General features: G+C 40.0%; 1 protein-coding gene across 1 annotated transcript; it reads right to left on the reverse strand.

Annotated features, from left to right (window-relative positions):
• Positions 1–252: 252 nt before the first annotated feature.
• LOC139730163 (uncharacterized) lies at positions 253–7,443 on the reverse strand. Its single transcript, XM_071641059.1, has 5 exons — positions 7,299–7,443; positions 2,844–5,426; positions 1,502–1,876; positions 480–866; positions 253–437 (listed from the first exon to the last, which is right to left on the reverse strand). The coding sequence occupies exons 1-5, from the start codon at positions 7,441–7,443 to the stop codon at positions 253–255; spliced, it is 3,675 nt and encodes a 1,224-aa protein (XP_071497160.1).
• Between the last annotated feature and the right edge of the window lie 10,273 nt (positions 7,444–17,716).

The raw sequence follows: 17,716 nt of genomic DNA on the forward strand, positions 1-17,716 counted from the left end.
TTTGTCTGTGGCACTCGGAAAAGACTTCGTTATAACGGAAATTTCGCTATAACCGTGTTCGTTATAAGCGAATTTTGTACCATAGACTTTAATGGTGATAATTTTGGGACCAGAAGATTTACTTCGTTATAATGAAATTTCGTTATAACCGTGTTCGTTGTAACGGGAGTGCACTGTACAATGTTTTTTTAATATGTGACGGTCAGCCTTTAGTTCAATTTCAGCAATACTGACAAAAGTTTTGGCACCATGCTAGAAGTGCATCATGTTGGGGAAGTGTCCAAGGGAAGGAGGTGTGGCGGAGACCTGTCCCACGCCGAGTAGCGGTGGTGGTATGGCGGTATTGTGCACTGGCTGCTGTGGGGCATGGGAGGTGATGGGGGAGCGCGCCGCCGCCTCACCGGCGAGTGCGGACAGGTGGTGGTAGTGCGCCGCAGCTCCCTGCATGGCACTGTGACTGTTTCCGGTGGTGGGGGCACCGCCGATGGTGCCAATGTTCGGGTGGGAGTAGTGCATGGTCATGTTTGTGGTGGCCCGCGGCAGGATGCCGCCACCACCGGGGTTGGTTGCCGTGGTGTTGACACTGCCGACGGCTGTGGCCTGCGGAGCCGGCACCAGGTGCACTGGGTAGGGGTTGTGGTGAGATATGGTGTGCTGGTGGCTCGGTTGCACCGGTGGTGGCGGGGGCGGTGCCGACGGCTGCCGCATGTTTCGGGCCTCGGCCAGTGCCTCCATCATCGCAGCCACTGATGAAGATGTCTTATCAGCATCGCCATGGTGATGGCTTGCCTCACTGATGGAACTAGAGATGATGCTAACCTCACCAGCCATAAGAGGTAAACCATGGTGGACGTCCACTGGAGGCACTGTTTATTACATCAAACACAAATAAACATCAATCAACGTCTTTGATTTCATTTCCTAAGATTTCTTACAGGTAATTTGTTACTGCACAGAAATGTAAATCTTCTAATGTGTAAAGTTCATTCTTTCATGACAACATACTTTTACTAATACAGTATACTCCCTGAATCAAGATTGCACGTTCAATTTGTATTATATTGGACTAAATGAAAAAGAAGGAATCAACCTTGAATTTGAACCTGTTGACATCTTGCCATACAAATACCACATTATATTTTCAACAGAATATTCACGTGAAGTGCTGGGCTTTCGAGATAACCTTCAAACGTTCCCTTCATTCTCAAAAACTTATACTGTAAAGCAAGAAATACTTGTAAATTGAAAAAAAGGGAGACATTTTTGCGAGTTTCCACTGGCATCCAATGCATTATAGTGTAGACAAGATATTTTAAGTACATTATAATTTCCTGAATCTTGGCTCTCACAAAATTAGTGAATAAAAAAGCATGCAAAAGTTCCTGGTTTTATGTAAAGCATTCAGTGTATCCAAGTTGATACCATGAAACAATACTCCAGAATTCTACTGTTTTTTGTTTTGTTTTTGTTTTTGGTTTTCATGAAAGGTGGCATTGTTTACCTTGCATTAGCTGTTCCTGCTTCAACTCCTGGGTGGAGCTGCACATCGTCGGCATACTGAAGATGGAAGAGCTCGTGATCACCTGGCTCGGAAGCTGAGCGAAGTCGACGGCATTGACGATCTCCTCCACCACGTTCTTCTCCTGCTGTGCCTGCGGAGTGTGGTTGCTGGTGCCACCACTGCCGGCGTCGGCGGTGGCGGAGGCAGTCGTCCCCTCGTCATCCTTGGCAGAAATCTTGCATCGGGACTTGCGCAGCCGCTGGTTCCTCCCTGGGGAGGTGCTCGCGGGACCGTGGTGCCGTTTTCGGTGCTTGTACAGGTTGCTGTTTGTTGACGTAGTGTAATCACATTGATTACACTTCTTTGGTTTCTCGCCTATTAGGTGCATTCAAAACAAACAAAAACAGTGCAAGATTAAATTCTCTTTAATATTTAGCTCTGTTGGGTCATCATACGAGACCAACACCCACGAGTCATAAAGCCCATGAGTTCGACATTGAAAACAGGTCCATGAGTCAAGCTTATGAGTCATACAGCCTGGGAGTTTGACACTAGGCAAATAAAGCCCATGAGTTTGCCACGAGGTAAAAACAGCCCACGATTTCGACAGATACAGCACGATCGAGGCTTAATATGATGGTCTAGTGGGCCTTCTTTGCTTAGTGTCGAACTCATGGGTTATATGACTCGAGAACTGTGCAACTGGTGGGCTGTATGACTCATGGGCTATATGACTTGTGGGCTGCATGACTTGTGGGTGTCGGTCTTGTGACGTGCATGCAGCTCCGTTTCAGGAATCTCTGGTGTGGACATTCAACACTGAAATCAATTTAAAAAGTGTCAAATGGCAAGCATCAAATAACTGTTATTCTCTGGCAAGCTACACTTCATATTTCTGTGACACTAACCTATCTCCACTGCACATAATACCCTTGGCAACAGATCACAATGATCGATGCAATCATTAATTCAAATTGATGTTGAATGATATTCGACTGCAACCATCATTTCCTTTCATGAGATACAATGCTTGATTCATCTTTAACATCACACCCTCTTGGAGTGAAACAGTACGGGATTAGATCCAAGTAACAAATTCTTGAATTTGAATTGTGTGCATCTTACAGTGTAGTATAACACACGTGTGAGTTTGGTGTAACAGCACAAGCCACATTTTTCTGTTTTTGCAAAACCATGCCTTTTTGCAGTTATCACTTCTGTTGTTATACTGGAAGTGAGTTTGTATGCATATAATTTTTGTGTTCAGATGTAAAAGACAAGTACTACAGGGAGGTGTGAACTATATTGACAAGCTGCAAGTCTCATGGTACATCATACTGACCAGTGTGCTGTCTCAGGTGATCCATGAGGTATGTGTTGAGTCGGGTCTTGAAGCCACAGTAGGAACACTTGTAGGGCTTGATCTCTTTGTGAGTCTTGAGGTGGGCCTTGAACCGGTACTGGAACATGAACACCTGAGGACAGACGGGGCAAGCGAAGGGGGTCGGCCGCACCGTGTGCTTCTTGAGGACGTGGTTCTTGCACTCTGTCTTTGAGAAGAAGCGGTGGCCACAGTGCTGGCATAGTACTGTCTTCTGCTTCAGGTGCTTGCGCTTCTTGTGGTTAATGAGGGTGTTGCGGCGCCGGCACTTGTAGTCACACTCATCGCAGCTGAAGGATTTGTCAGTGTGCACCTTGCGGTGCATGCGCAGGTTGATGGGGCGTTTGAACGCCATCCCGCACTCCTCACAGAGATAGTCCCTCTCTTCCTTGTGGATAGGCTTGTGGCAGTTGAGGCTGTTGATATCGCGGAATGCAAGTGGGCACTCATCGCACTTGTAGGGGCGCTCGTTGGTGTGGGTGCGCAGGTGTCGCCTGAAATGCGAGTAGCGCCCCACTACGACCTTCCCGCACTCGTCGCACTTGAACTCACCGGACATCTTCTCAAAGTTGTGCTGGCTCTTCATGTGGCTGTTCAGCAGGTGGCTGGCATGGCAAGAGAAATCGCAGAGGTTGCAGCGGTAGACACGGCTTGAGTCCGCCACTGTTGGTGCCTTTGGCCGCTGGAGCTTGGGAAGGGAGTTGAGTTCCTGCAGTTTGGCCTGCTCTTCCTCATTGTGTGAGCTGTGGATGTGGGCGGCAAGAGTTTTGCGGAACTGGCAAGAGTAGTCACAGAAGTTGCACTTAAACTGCTTGGAAGAGGTCCGTGAAGCACCACCGTGCACACTTGCCTTGTGGTGCTTCATATCAGCTGGACTATCAGCAACAAAGTTTTCGCATATGTCACACACACTATCATCGCCATCAGCTTTGTTGGTGATATCATGCTCCTCCTCGTCCTCCTCCTCCTGATTCTCTTCTTCACTTGACATAATTGCCTGAACATCATTCCCAACAGCGTAATCCTGTAAATCAACAGATGTGCTCTTTTTCCTGGCTCTGGAGGACCTTGTTGATTTTCCCCCCTCTCGCACTTTCTTGTTTTGAGCATCTCCATCCAGCTTTGGTTTGCTCTCATTGGAAACAGACTCATTTGTCTTTGTCCTTGGCCTTCCACGCTTTCTAGGCTTTGCCTCAATCTGCTCCTTTCTGTCCAACCTGGGGGGCGTATCTCTGGCCTTCCTTGGCCTCCCACGCTTGCCACTGTCCTCTTTGTTCCTTAACTGCCGTGTCTTTCTCCCACTGATTTCAAAGCTGACCTTTCCCAACTGGGCCTTCTTGGCATGAGAAGACTTGATGTGCGCTGTGAGATCCTTCTTGAAGACGCAGGTGAAGCTGCACTGGCTGCACTTTTGCAGGGTCTTCTTCCCCTCATCCCGTGACTGTCTGGCCGGAGTGCGCCCACCCCTGCCTCCCCTCTTGGCTCTCGGTCTCCTCTGTGTTGGCTGGAGGACCACCTTGATGGGACAGGCTGGTTTGCGACCCCTGCGCCTCCCGGGAAGAAAGTCTCCATCCATCTCTGGTTCCTCTGATACGGTGGTGGAGGGCCTTGCCCTTTGTCCACGCGTTCTCAAAGCTGATGCCACGGACTCAAGCTTCTTAGCTGGCTTGGCACCACCATCAGCAATGCGAGTTCTAGTTCCTGTTGCTTTTGCCCCAGCAGAAGGATGTGGATGAGATTCTTTGGCAATAACTGGCAAATCTTTGGAAGTTGATACTGGACCATTTAGTACTGGAGGACTCGTCTTGCTGAACGCAGAAGGGTGGATCACAAATTTAACTTGTGGTCGGGAGGCAGATTCCTCCGACTCTGACTTTTGCCTTTCTGAAATGCGTCCATCTTCATGTACATGTGCGGATTCCATCACATTGGTAGTACTATTGATGCTTGGGTGAGGATGCTGATTCTGTGCTGCATCCTCACTGCAGGGCAGTCTGTAAAGTTTTCCTTCTCTGAGAGGTTCACATGGATTTATCCCTCGATTTCCTCTTCTTATTTCACAGCCTCGCTGATCACCCTGCACAACAAGAAGATTCCCAATTCCAGGAATGACACCGGTTCCAATATCACCATCCCTCTCTACCCTGCTGCATCCTCTTCCAAAATGACCCTCCACTGCATCACTTCCTTCCCCACCTCCACCTCCTCCTCCTCCATCTTCTCCTCCTCCTCCAACCACACTGAGGTCGATTTCTGCTGCATACATTCTCAAGATGTCTTCATCCACCAGACTGCCGGCTTCTTGGGACTGCATGTGGACCCCATCGATCCTTGACTGATGCGGGAGTCGCCCCTCGAGCCGATCGCTGCTGCCACCATCTGCCCGTCCCACTTCTTCCACCATGCCTCTGGATGTTGTTGCCATGGCGACCCTGCTGTGGTTCTCTCCCTGCGAGCCCAGAAGCAGGCCGGAGGCATCTCTCAGGGCAGAGTCAACCAAGGCTTGGAGGGCGTCGTTCTCTCCTGGAACATTTCCACCGATGCCTGCAAGCAAAATATGAAAATACTAGTAGAGTGGCATTCCATGCATAATATGAATTTTAACTGGGCCTCTACATATTAAAGTGTTGTGAGGTACACCTGTGGCAGTTTGGATGTACAGGTAATTTGAGTGAGTTATCAACTGAGAGCCAAAATGGGAGATGTACTGAAGATTATATCTGCAGTAAGGAGGTAATTTGTTCACACTTTTTCTGATGCCTTGTTCAGCAAGAGGAGCCCCTACCCAACCCCCTCACTCAGGTGGTCATTCTTTACATCATGCACGTTCAAAATTTTTCAGATACAGCTGTAAGTGGTATATTTCAGGGGCTCAATTAGGGGAAAAATTTATTTAAAAAAATCATCGAAATAGGGGGGCTTGTGGGATTTTTTCCTAACAATATTTTCAATTCGGGTGGTTTTCAAATCTTTCGCCAACAATCTTGAAATAGGGTCCCGAGCAGGGTTAGTTCAAACCCCCAAATATTCCAAAATAGGGCAAGTACGACTTCATGGTGTTTGCCCTGGTTCTCCAAAATGTGCTTACTGTGCATATTTTGCTGCAAATCATGCTGGGCTGGCCTCCATTTTGCAGGGAAATACATCTTCTCTGGAATATATCCAGCATTAGAAAGTCTCTAAAGACATTCCTGACAAGTGTTAAGAAACTTCATCCCCCCAGCGTGCCAGTTTCTTGTACAGTGGCACTCCCACTTAAACAAATAGCCACTAACAAGTTTGCTTCTTTCACAAAAGATATGGCAGATTCATAGCAGTACCAACTGCTTACATCAAAAGATATAATCGATTTCCTTACCACAAAGGCTGCCATAGACTTATCAATGATAGAAATCAGCTATAACTCTTCATAAGACAGGGCCCTGGAGTGAAATATGACACAATATTCATGCATGTTTTGGCCTGTGATTTGAACAGGTCTGTAAACCTACTGTTCACCCTGTGAGTACAAACTACATCTAACATTTTCAGTAATTTTCATCTTCTCAAGAACTTGTTTAACCCTTGGTGTGCTTTGAGTACTGAAAATATACAACAACAACAACAACAACAAAAACAAACCCTATAACATTTTGCATACTGTCCAAAATGCCTGGCACAGACAGACAGGCAGACCTCTCAACTATTCTAAATTTTGAAGAAAAAAAAAAGAAAGATCTTTGTCCATTCCCAGCCTTTGTTTCAATGGGAAGTTTTTATCTTTCATCTTTCTCGCTAGTTTTACATCACACTACTACGGGAGCTGCTCTTTCTTTCATCTTTCTGAGCCAGATCATCTATATTTTCTTAGTCAGAAAGGTTGGGAGGTCTGGAAAGGTTTAAAGGAAACCAAAACCCAAATATGAATTTGGATTGAGTGAATTTGCAATATTAGTAGATCATATCAGCTGAATTTGAGGAAAATCAGACAGTTGATTCAAAAGTTATGACATATTTTCAATTTCCAGTGCAGTAAATGCTGAATAAAGAGACTACTACAGTTCATGATGAGAATTCCACAAAATTTTCATGCAAAATACACATTCTATCAACAAACTACTGATATTTGTTGAGGGTAATATCATTCTCTCTGCTATTGAAAGAGGTGTCAAGGCCAATGCTCGATAATGATGCTAAAAAAGTGAAAATATGTTAAATTTTCAATGTTTTCTAAATATTGTTGCCCAAAATAATGTCAGGAACTGTTGCAGTCTCCTTGTCCAGCGATGACAGCACTGAAACTTTAAAAATGCGTAACTTTGCACAGAATGTCCAATTTTCCTCACACTTTCACTGATGAGATCAAATGATATTGCTCCTTTCACTCAATCCACATTCATATTTGGGTTTGGGTTCCTCTAAATAGTGACATCTCACCTGCATCGCTGGCATCCCCATCCTCCGGGTGGGCGTGGCCGACGTGGGATGCTGCATGCTCCCTCATGGCAGTCATGCTCTTGGTGCGGAAGTTACACCTGTCACATGACAGACTGAAGGGGAGGACGTCCATGCTGGCGTCCATGACGTCTGCCCTGTGCACAGGGCAGCCCCCAGGCCTGGAAACGGACAAATTAATATGTATAGAGGAATTTTATTTTTAAAACATGAATGAATAAAAGCAGGAGATTATAATGTATTGAAATGAACATAGCCCATGAGGGGAGCATTTCATGAAGCATTTTGTCCGACAACTCTGTCGGACAAAATTGCTCTCAGCCAATCAGACGCAAGGATTTCAGTAGCTTCTAACAGTTTGTCAGAAAAATATCCAACCAAAACGCTTCATGAAGTGCCCCCCAGGAAGACCAGCTTCGACATTATCATTTTAATTCTTTGGTCTCCAAGTGGTGATGTACTGCTCTGCAGAGAGAACAATGTACAACAGAGGTTTAATCTAATAATGATGATGATGGTGATGATGATAATAATAATAATAATATTAACAGTGACAACAATAATAATATAACGATGTATCACTATGTAACACATTGTCAATGCCTCTATGTTCAAATCTAATGCACTTTACAATGTGATCATTAATATGAAACAAGTGAGTTTTTAGATGCTTTTTGAAGATGATGAGGGATTAATTGCCAGTTGTGGAGAGTTTTGGGTTGCTGATTCCAGTTTGGGAGCTCAGTAGATGAAAAATGCCTTATTATGGGTGGTGATGACACACTCTCCTGGTATTGATACATTGTATGAACAGATCTCAAATAGTCTGGCCTACAACAAAATGATATCATCTTTTGCCTCTAAAGATACTCAAGTAATTATGAAACAAGATCATAAAGAATATAGCCTTTTCCTTTACAACAACTTACACTTGTAGGCTATAAATCACTGCCCGGGTAAATTGCTTTAATTGACAGAGGATAGAAAGGATTTCAGTTGAATTTTGCAGTTTTTTTTTCTTTGTAACCCTCTTTATGCCATAGTAATTCCCTGTCTGTACCTATGTGTTTGGAATTTGTGCACATTTGACTAGATGGCATAGCAAAGCTTAAAGGAATGTTTGGTCGAAATGGGGCTTCAGATTTCCAACTTTCTTTGTGAGAGAATGAGAAAAAAACTTATGAAATTAAAATGAAAGAGCATACAATTCTAAAAGGAATTCAAAGTGTATTTGAAGAAAATTGGGTTTGAAATGGCTGGTATATCCAAAACAAGCAATTCTTATCAAAGGTGGGACTTATCTTTTAATAAAATCATTTTGTTTTACTTTGTTTAGGGATATCTGAGCCATTTCAAAACCGATTTCCATCACATACATTAAACTTTGAATTCCTCTTAGAATTGTATGCTGTTAAACATTTCATAAGTAGTTTCTAAGTACCTTGGTATCTTACAAAAAGTTAAAAGCTGAATCCTCATCTCAACCAATAGGCCCTACTATAGGCCCTACCATCCCTTTTTATAGATTTTCACCAAAACCATAAACACCGTACATTTAGTCTGTGTCTCTGTGAGTATTAAAAGGATGACAACCAGCTGGGCTAGCAGGTTGCATCTTAGTAGTAAACTTCCAGTAGGAAGAAGAAAAAAAGGAATTTATAAAAATACCTGGACTAACATGAAACAAGTTGATCTTTAAAGTTTAGTTCCATTCACAATGTGGATGACCCTTTTAAGAGTTCCATGAGTACCTTAGAAACAGAACAGGGCCCTGTTGCATAAAAGTTTAGATCAAACATAAGTTAAAAAATCAAACGTAAATCTCTGAATACTCAGTTCTGATTGGCTGATACACCAATGTACCTGAGTTATGTTTGATTATCTGACTTGTATGTTTGACTTATATGTTTGATATACGTTTGATTGTATGAAGAGCTTGTTCGCAAAAACCGATAAGTCCATATTTGCCAAATGGAGATATTTGCAATTAAAGGTCAAGAAAAACAAAAAGAATAATAAGAACATTTTTGCTTCTTTTGACCATAACTTCAAAAATTTACCTGTATATGTAGCAATGTTGACCAATATATCATTTAAAAGGTATTATTTTGTACTTTATGACAGAGACCGTACTTCAAAATCTTCAAAAATGGACTTATCGGTTTTTGCAAACAAACTCTTCATATTTTTAATGTAACAGGGCCATGGAGCCATCATGAAGGATTTTAGTTGCACCACCTTTCTGTATGTGTGTGTGGGTGGCTGGGGGTAGGGAATTTTTCTTCTCTTCTGAAATACCTCTGTATGAGGAAATGACCCTAAATTTCAACTCATTGGTGAACCAAATCAAGTCTTACTATCTATAGGGCCTACTCCCCTCTTAAGCCTAAATCTTCTTGGTGGTTTTAAATTTCATTGCCACATGCACTGCATGCTAAAAATGATCTCATAAATTGTATATTCATGCCATAGGTCCCTATACAGACTTAACTGCACCTAAAATGTAAATCTGACCACTGAGACACATATCTCACTTGGAGGACCTGATAATGTGGCCTCAAAGTCTTGGACAAAATTTGCACTGACAATGGTTGCTAAGTTCTTGTTTGTTTGTTTTTTCTTCCTTTTTTTTTCTTCCTTTTTTCACACAATGAAATTATGATGATAGTGTTACCGCATCACTAGCATGACCTTTCAACATCTGCAAGTCATAATATCCCTTTTTACAGGCCCTACTAGTATTTGGAGAGCTCTTGGTGTGGGAAGAGTGCTATTTGCACAAACCAGGCGGGGTGGGTATGAATCTGGTTTCAAATTTATGAATAAATCATCTTCAACTGAATTTCCATGACAAATCTGATCACTCTAGCCTGTGACATTTCAATAATGATGTTAATCTATGATGATAATAACAAAATATTATTCATAGTTTGCATTATCATTTTAGGAACCTATAGGGATTGTAGGGTGCCTACAGCGATCCTAATTCTTCTTTATCTCCTTAATTCTTTAAATCTTATTATCAGTACCGTATCATCATAACTGTAGTATACAGTTATTACTATTACCATACAGGTACTCTCATCATCGATCCTCATGCATTCAATGATTATCAAAATTGTTTTTCTATGAAGTATTTTCATTGTTGTGACTGTTAATTGTACCGGTTTTAGCTTTATACTTGTTCTTTTTATTTGGAAATAAATAATGTTTTTCATCACTACCATCAGCATCGATCATCTTCATCCAGAGCTACCAAGTCTCACGCATTCTGCATGAGACTCAAGCATTTAGGGTCCGTCTCACGATCTCACGCATGGCAACCATTTTTCTCACGCATCGGGCGAAGTCTGCAACTTGGGCCTAATGATAATGAGCATAGCTCAAAGGATTAAAGTGATTGTTGCAATTGAAGGTATATTTCCCTTTTGTCTTTCAAAATAAGTAAAAAATAGTCACGTAAGTATGCACCTGATCGCACCATTAAGAGCTAAAAATTCAAAAAGTTCCCTACTAACCCCTCCCATACCCTCGCTCGCGCGCATGTGCGACCGCGCCAAGACGTTGAGTCATGAAAATCTCACTCATAAAAATTCTTTGAACTTGGCATCCCTGTTCATCATTATCATCATTATGATCATTATTATATCATCATCATCGTTTCAGTATCATGACTCTATGACCATGACAACCTAAGACATCACATTGATCGGAGGTGCTCAAGATTCTCATTTGAATTAAATACCGATACATTTTTTTATTTTTTTTTATTTTTTTTTTTTGCCTACAAAATGTACTCTCAAAGAACAGTCCTGTATATTCTGAGTTTGAAGACAAAATAATTTAAATTATCATCTTGTTGGTGTAGGCCTACAGTGTACAATGAGTGTATATCAAACAATCACACCAGACCCCTTTCCTCCAAGCCAGTTCCCCCTTCCTAGCCCACCCCTGCAACCCCCCTCCATCCTATCCCCACCCCTCCACCCCCTCCATGATACTCCTGTACCGGTCACAGACATCATAACTTTTTCATCTCTCTAGCTTCCATTTAGCATCTTTATAGATGAAGAACCAGATCATGCAAAATTATTACGAGTAACCATTATATACAAATGTACAATACATTTGAATAAAATACATGAGATGTTGATTATCACTCAGCCCAGAGAAAAATGAGAAGAAAAAGACCAGCCTCGCACAGATCAAAAACAGTCCGTACATAGATGGAACACAGCACTCTGGGTCGGCCATTACGAGAAACCAACGCGTGCATTTGCTATGCCAGTATACCGTCAATGAATCAGAACAAAGGGCATTGGCTGGCCGTAGCGGCCTGCACAAAAACATTGCGTGTCTACTGTACGCTACGAAACGCGCCGTACAGCGAATTGGGACAAGGAGGTTTAAAACGTGGGATTTACCCAATAATTTCGCTTTTATAATCCGTGAAACACCTACTAAATGAAGTGGCTCGACTGTATGCAATACGATGATGAATGCCCAGATCTACACTCACCTCTAAATCTGGAATTACAGCTCAAAACGAGTGGGAGAATTCGTCGAAAATGCATCCACCGATTTGGTAGTCATCTTCAGTACGCGTACATAAATTATGGATTGCACGGGCCACGCGTGGTGGCGCTACGCAAAAAAGATTCCATTAAGACTGTCGCGATTGCGAGATTCGGCAGCACCGGAGTTTCTCGTCAAAATAAAAAGGATTCTTTTGTTTTCCGTGTCCAAAGTGTAGTGGTGGTTTCGGAACTGCCGAGCATGCTCCGGTAGTTTTATATATTTCCTGACGATTCCAATGTAGGACGTGGCACGTGGCTTCGAACTAGTGTAACGAAGGTGTTACAAAACAATATCAACTTCGGTAATTAAAATCATGCTCACAGAAGCAGGGAAAAAGAGCAAAGAAGCTCTTTATTAACGGCAAACTAAAGCAAAAGGTGGAAAAGAATCGGCAGACGAAAATCAGCAGCTTTCTCGCTGGAAAGTGTGGGAAGTGAAAGAAAGTACACAGTGCACAAGTTACTTACATGAAATAGGCCAACGTATAATATACTCATAAAAGTTCATTTCCAACAAAAGCACGCAATTACAGAAAAGTATAATATTAAAAAAAAAAAAATCATCATAAAGGGAAATTACTCTGTAAGGAAATGCAAATTCATGCTATACACTACGCGTTCAATACCAAAACAAAGTTGTTAGAAATGGAGGAGGTCGCTGCGAGCAGCTGAATAAGCAGATGCAGTCCCTCATGAACAATAATTGAAGAGTTTTATTGCAAAATGAGATAAGCGCCATTTTAAAACTAATCTGCATATCACTGTGAAAGTAAGTCCAGCATCGAGCTAGAAAAGAATTAAACCTTTTAGATATCTCACTTGTGACATAAAAGGAATTATTCTAGAAGTTATACATTGCAGTTTCTTATTATTTTCTTTGTATTTTAGCAGCTTAAATCACAAATATCTCAACTTAAAATGGATTTAGCTCGTTTTGCGATGAGACTCTTCAATGTATAACTGAACTAATATTCAATACAATATCAAATGAACAAACCTGGATTATAATAGATAATATTATTATGATAGAAATGACTGATGAAATAATGATGATGATAATAATAATAATGAAAATAATAATGGTAACGATAATAATAACGATAATCATCATCATCATAATCATAATACATTGTAGTAATGATAATAATGATAATGATAATAATAGTAATGAAAAAAATACCTGAAGCAAAGACTTACCGCACCAAGTATGAAGAGTTTGTTTGCAAAAACCGATAAGCCCATATTTTGCCAAATGGAGATATCTGCGATTAAAGGTCAAGAAAAATAAAGAGAATAATCAGAAAATTTTTGCTTCTTTTGATCATAACTTCAAAAATGTACTTTTATATGTCGTGACCAATATATCATTTAAAAGGTATTATTTTGTACCTTATGACAGAGACCGGTACTTCAAAATCTTCAACAATGGACTTTCCGGTTTTTGCGAACAAACTCTTCATTTTTTGCTTCTGCTTATACATTAATTATAGGTAAATTCCCTAGTCTGTCTTTCGATACATCGACAGCCCTTCTCTTTGGGATTGTGTACAGTATATAACTTCGCGTTATTCATGTGTCAACAGCCTCGAGGCTTCACTCAAAATTTCAAAAATATCCAGCTTGGTTAGAATGATAGGGCCTACGATAAAAATTCATAAGATTTTATGTTGTTAAGTAACAAATATCCCTACCTGGTTCAATTTCAATCAATGGGGTAAAATTATAGGCCATAAAACAAACAAATTCAACTAAATTTCTTGGCCTTTGTGATTGAAAATTAATTATCTTGGCAGGAACAAACAAATTATCTAATGTCGAGAAATTATGGTGGTATACAGAAGCGTAAACACGTTTTCCCAACATAATTATGTAATACTATTCGACCTTATCACTTCCGTATCTCCATTGCACATTAGCCTGGGGGAATTTCTCCAAAATGCGAATGGAGTCTATCTTTAGAATACAAAAACGAGCTAAATCCTAAAGAACTAATAATGGTACAGATTATTTAGCACCAATTACAAGCCCACTTATCAAAAGAATTACTTATTAAAGATTTTTGATAATCATAATGCTCTTGGGATATTCATGCATCAGTTGACCAAAGCTGAAAAACCTTATGCTTTCACTTTATGTTTGTAAAGATAAAGTAATTAATTCTTACCCTACAAGACATCAAAACTCATTTCACTTTTCCCCCAGTAAGAACTGCATTATTATTATTATTATTATTATTATTATTATTATTATTATTATCATTATCATTATTATTATCATTATTATTATTATTATTATTATTATCATCATTAGTTTTATTATTATTATTATTATCTTTTACACTGCAAAAAGTCCGGTGTTGAATATGAAACACCGATCTGGTGTTAAATTTCCGGTGCTATTTTTTAGTGTTAAATCAACACCCCCTGATGGTGTCACTTCAATGTATGAAACTGTTTTTTGAATAGTTACTATTAAAGTGTTGTTTTTCTTGTTGATTTTGAACTCTAACAAGACGATCAAGAACTTTCCGATAAAGTACTTGATTTCTTGAAAAAAGGTATGAAAACATTAACACTACAAAAACACCAGTTGTTGTGGTCTCCTATATTGAAGCTGGGCGGGTGTTACACCATTGACAGGCAATCAACACCATTTGGTGTCCCAGTTGTTGAATTAACACCAACGCAGTGTCAACATATCACCAGCTACAGTGTCAAATCAACACCGCAAAGTGCCAGGTGAACACTTTTCAACACCACCACAAAATACTTTCTACACCTGTATGGAATAGATTTTGTTGTAACAATATACACTTGTACAATCAATGTTGTCATGTTGCCTATTGTTGTTGTTGTAGGATAAGAAGTAGTTTAATAGCTATGATGATAATAATAGTCATTGTTATTATTATTATCATCATCATCATTATCATTATTTTAACTCTTTACAGATGAGGCAAACATATTGAGATATGTTATATACAGTGTATATTATATATATGTATATATATATATATATATATATATATATAGAGAGAGAGAGAGAGAGAGAGAGAGAGAGAGAGAGAGAGGCAGACAAACAGACAGACAGACAGGGAGATAAACTGAGAAGAAAAAAGAAAAAAATAGATAATTCACATTCACTACATGTACTTACTGAAATATCGCTAATTTCAATCTAGCACATATCACTGACAGAAGGGGATAATGATTACAGCTAACACAGATCAGTCAATAATGATACTGTATTTATCCCTACAGACTATATTGAACAATCCGTAAGATGGCGCTGTAACAACTTCGTGTCTGTTGACTGTAATGTAATTCAAATCCGAACAATCATCTGACATTATTTTTTTCTGACTACCTTCCTGCAGAAATGGATATTATGTCTGTTCATAAAACCTAATTTTCAGAGTTTAGTTTTCGTACTTTTTTTTCTATTTGAGTGCTAGCATCTGCTTTAGATAAACACATTGAAAGAAAAAAATATAAAATGGAATTATGAAAACACCAGCATCCCGTTCTGTTTGAAATAGGCTACTAGTCTTGTCCCTTTCGAACGTTTATTACTCCAAACGATCAGCTTTAGTTAGCATGACAACATAAGAATTGACTGACATAAAAAAAGAAAAATACTATACATGTTCATTCATTGTCTTTTTGTTTTTAACTTCTTTTGAGGTATTTAGATGATATCGAATGATTTCAAAGACTGGTATCTGAATTTCATTCTTGTTAAATTGTTTTTGCTTGTGCCTCATTGCAGATGAACCCGACGTACGGAATAGAACGGCTATGACGCATTGTAACGTAGAGGGCGCACCACTACCTCTGGTTAAACACGACCTTGCTCATTACATTATCGTGTGCCACTGAGTGACTGTCTAAATCACCAGCAGCGCTGTTGTAGGACGCACACAAGAAAATAGTCCAGAGGTCAATAAGTTATCTTTTTTACTCACATATTCCAAGCTATATGTACTTTTGTAACAAATACTTTACGTGAGAAGCAGAACGCTTGCCCTAGGCTTGCTTGCCAGATAAGGCTTGCCCGATATAGAGCTTTTATACTAGTGCACGAAAGAGTCGTTCCAAGTTTGTAAGTGCACTCAAAGTGATTATGTTTTTGATTTGTAGAGTGTGGAGGTGGGTCTTTGGAGGACAAAGCTTCACACATCTGAAGCTCAAACGTACTAGAACTAAAGTACAGCTGTACTATCTAATTGTTCAGGGTTGGTACGCATTGCTTATTGTCAAAGATAAGAAACGCTCGCCTCTGTATACAAAGTTACCCCCCCCCCCCCCACATGATGACCTACTGACATGTTCATTGTTCAACCTCCCGTGCATGATATACTCATATTTCAAAACTGGGAATCCATGTTTGTGTGCATTAGCAGTTGCTATTTCGGGCAAGACTGCGGGGAAGCTTTCTGTAGTCACGAATAACCTTTGTTAAAAAAAAAAAAAAAATCTGTACAGAATTAAATTTGAATATGCTCATTAACCAGTTTGCCACAGAACGTCCAATCGTTCACGACATTCATCACAAAAGCTACATCGCCGGAAGAAATGACACGTGACCCTGGCTCGAGCTATTTATACACTTAGCGAAAGCGAGTAACAATCACAGTGGAGGATGCTTAAATAATGAGGTTATCATTCTGCACGTTAGAGTATAAAACATTGATTTGACACTGTACGAAGTGGCAGACATCCTCGCATTGAAGGCTAGAATGATAGATGATAAAAAGAAATCATTAACATCTATCGGTTCCATGAAATTTCATCTAAATTGCGACAGTACTTGCTCCCATGAAATATCTAAAAGCTAAGCCAAACAAATTCTACCCACAGATATAACCCCAACCCTTATCCTAATCCCCATAACAAACTGAACCTTAAACCTTAACACCCCTAACACTATCCCAAAGTCTTTGCAGAAAGTACACCTGATCAACAACCGCATGAGCAAAATATTTCGTATCATCACATTGATCAGATCTTAAAGCAGGCATTGGCTTGTTAATACCACTATAGCCATTATACTGATAATGATGATAATGATGATGATGATAGTGATGATGATGATGGTGATGGTGATGATGATGATGATGATAATGACATAGTGATGATGTTGATGATAAATAATAATGATAATAACAATAAAGATAATGGTGATAATGAGAGCTAAAGTAGAAAAGCACTCAGTTTATAGACCTTAACCAAGCAGCGCATTTTCACCAAGTATTATAATCCTACATCAAGACTGTGACCCGGATCACTATACCAATAATACAATTGAGTATATGAATATAAGAACGACCCAAGTCCAATTTTTGGCCAAATTCAGTTTTTCATGGGAAATTGTAGCTTACGCATGGACTCATCTTGTGTGTAAATGATAAATCCTAATTACCCCCGGAAGTGCCTGAAATGAATGAGTTAAATCTTATATTAATGTAAGAATGAAGGACTTGGGTCATTCTTACATTCATATAATAGCGCCCTCTCTCATCCTTCTCCCATCTCTATAGCAGAATATCATGTATATGAATCAAAGAACGACCCAAGTCCATATGAATCAAAGAACGACCCAAGTCCACCACACAAAATGGCCTCTCCACAATTAATGTAAATGTTAATTGTCATAATAATACATGTTCTAATTTGTATATACAATGTTGCCTTCCCATCACAGATAAATAGAATATTATTGGACAAATAAAAAAGATATGAAGTTTTTTTTAGTTTACTCGAAATGATCCTCCATGGACTTGGGTCGTTCTTATATTCATATACTCAATTGATAACTTGTTCC

The sequence above is a fragment of the Diadema antillarum genome, unplaced genomic scaffold (assembly GCF_040938485.1).
Source record: "Diadema antillarum isolate AM-2024a unplaced genomic scaffold, OU_Dant_1.0 seq00000297_RagTag, whole genome shotgun sequence".
Taxonomy (NCBI): Eukaryota; Metazoa; Echinodermata; class Echinoidea; order Diadematoida; family Diadematidae; genus Diadema; species Diadema antillarum.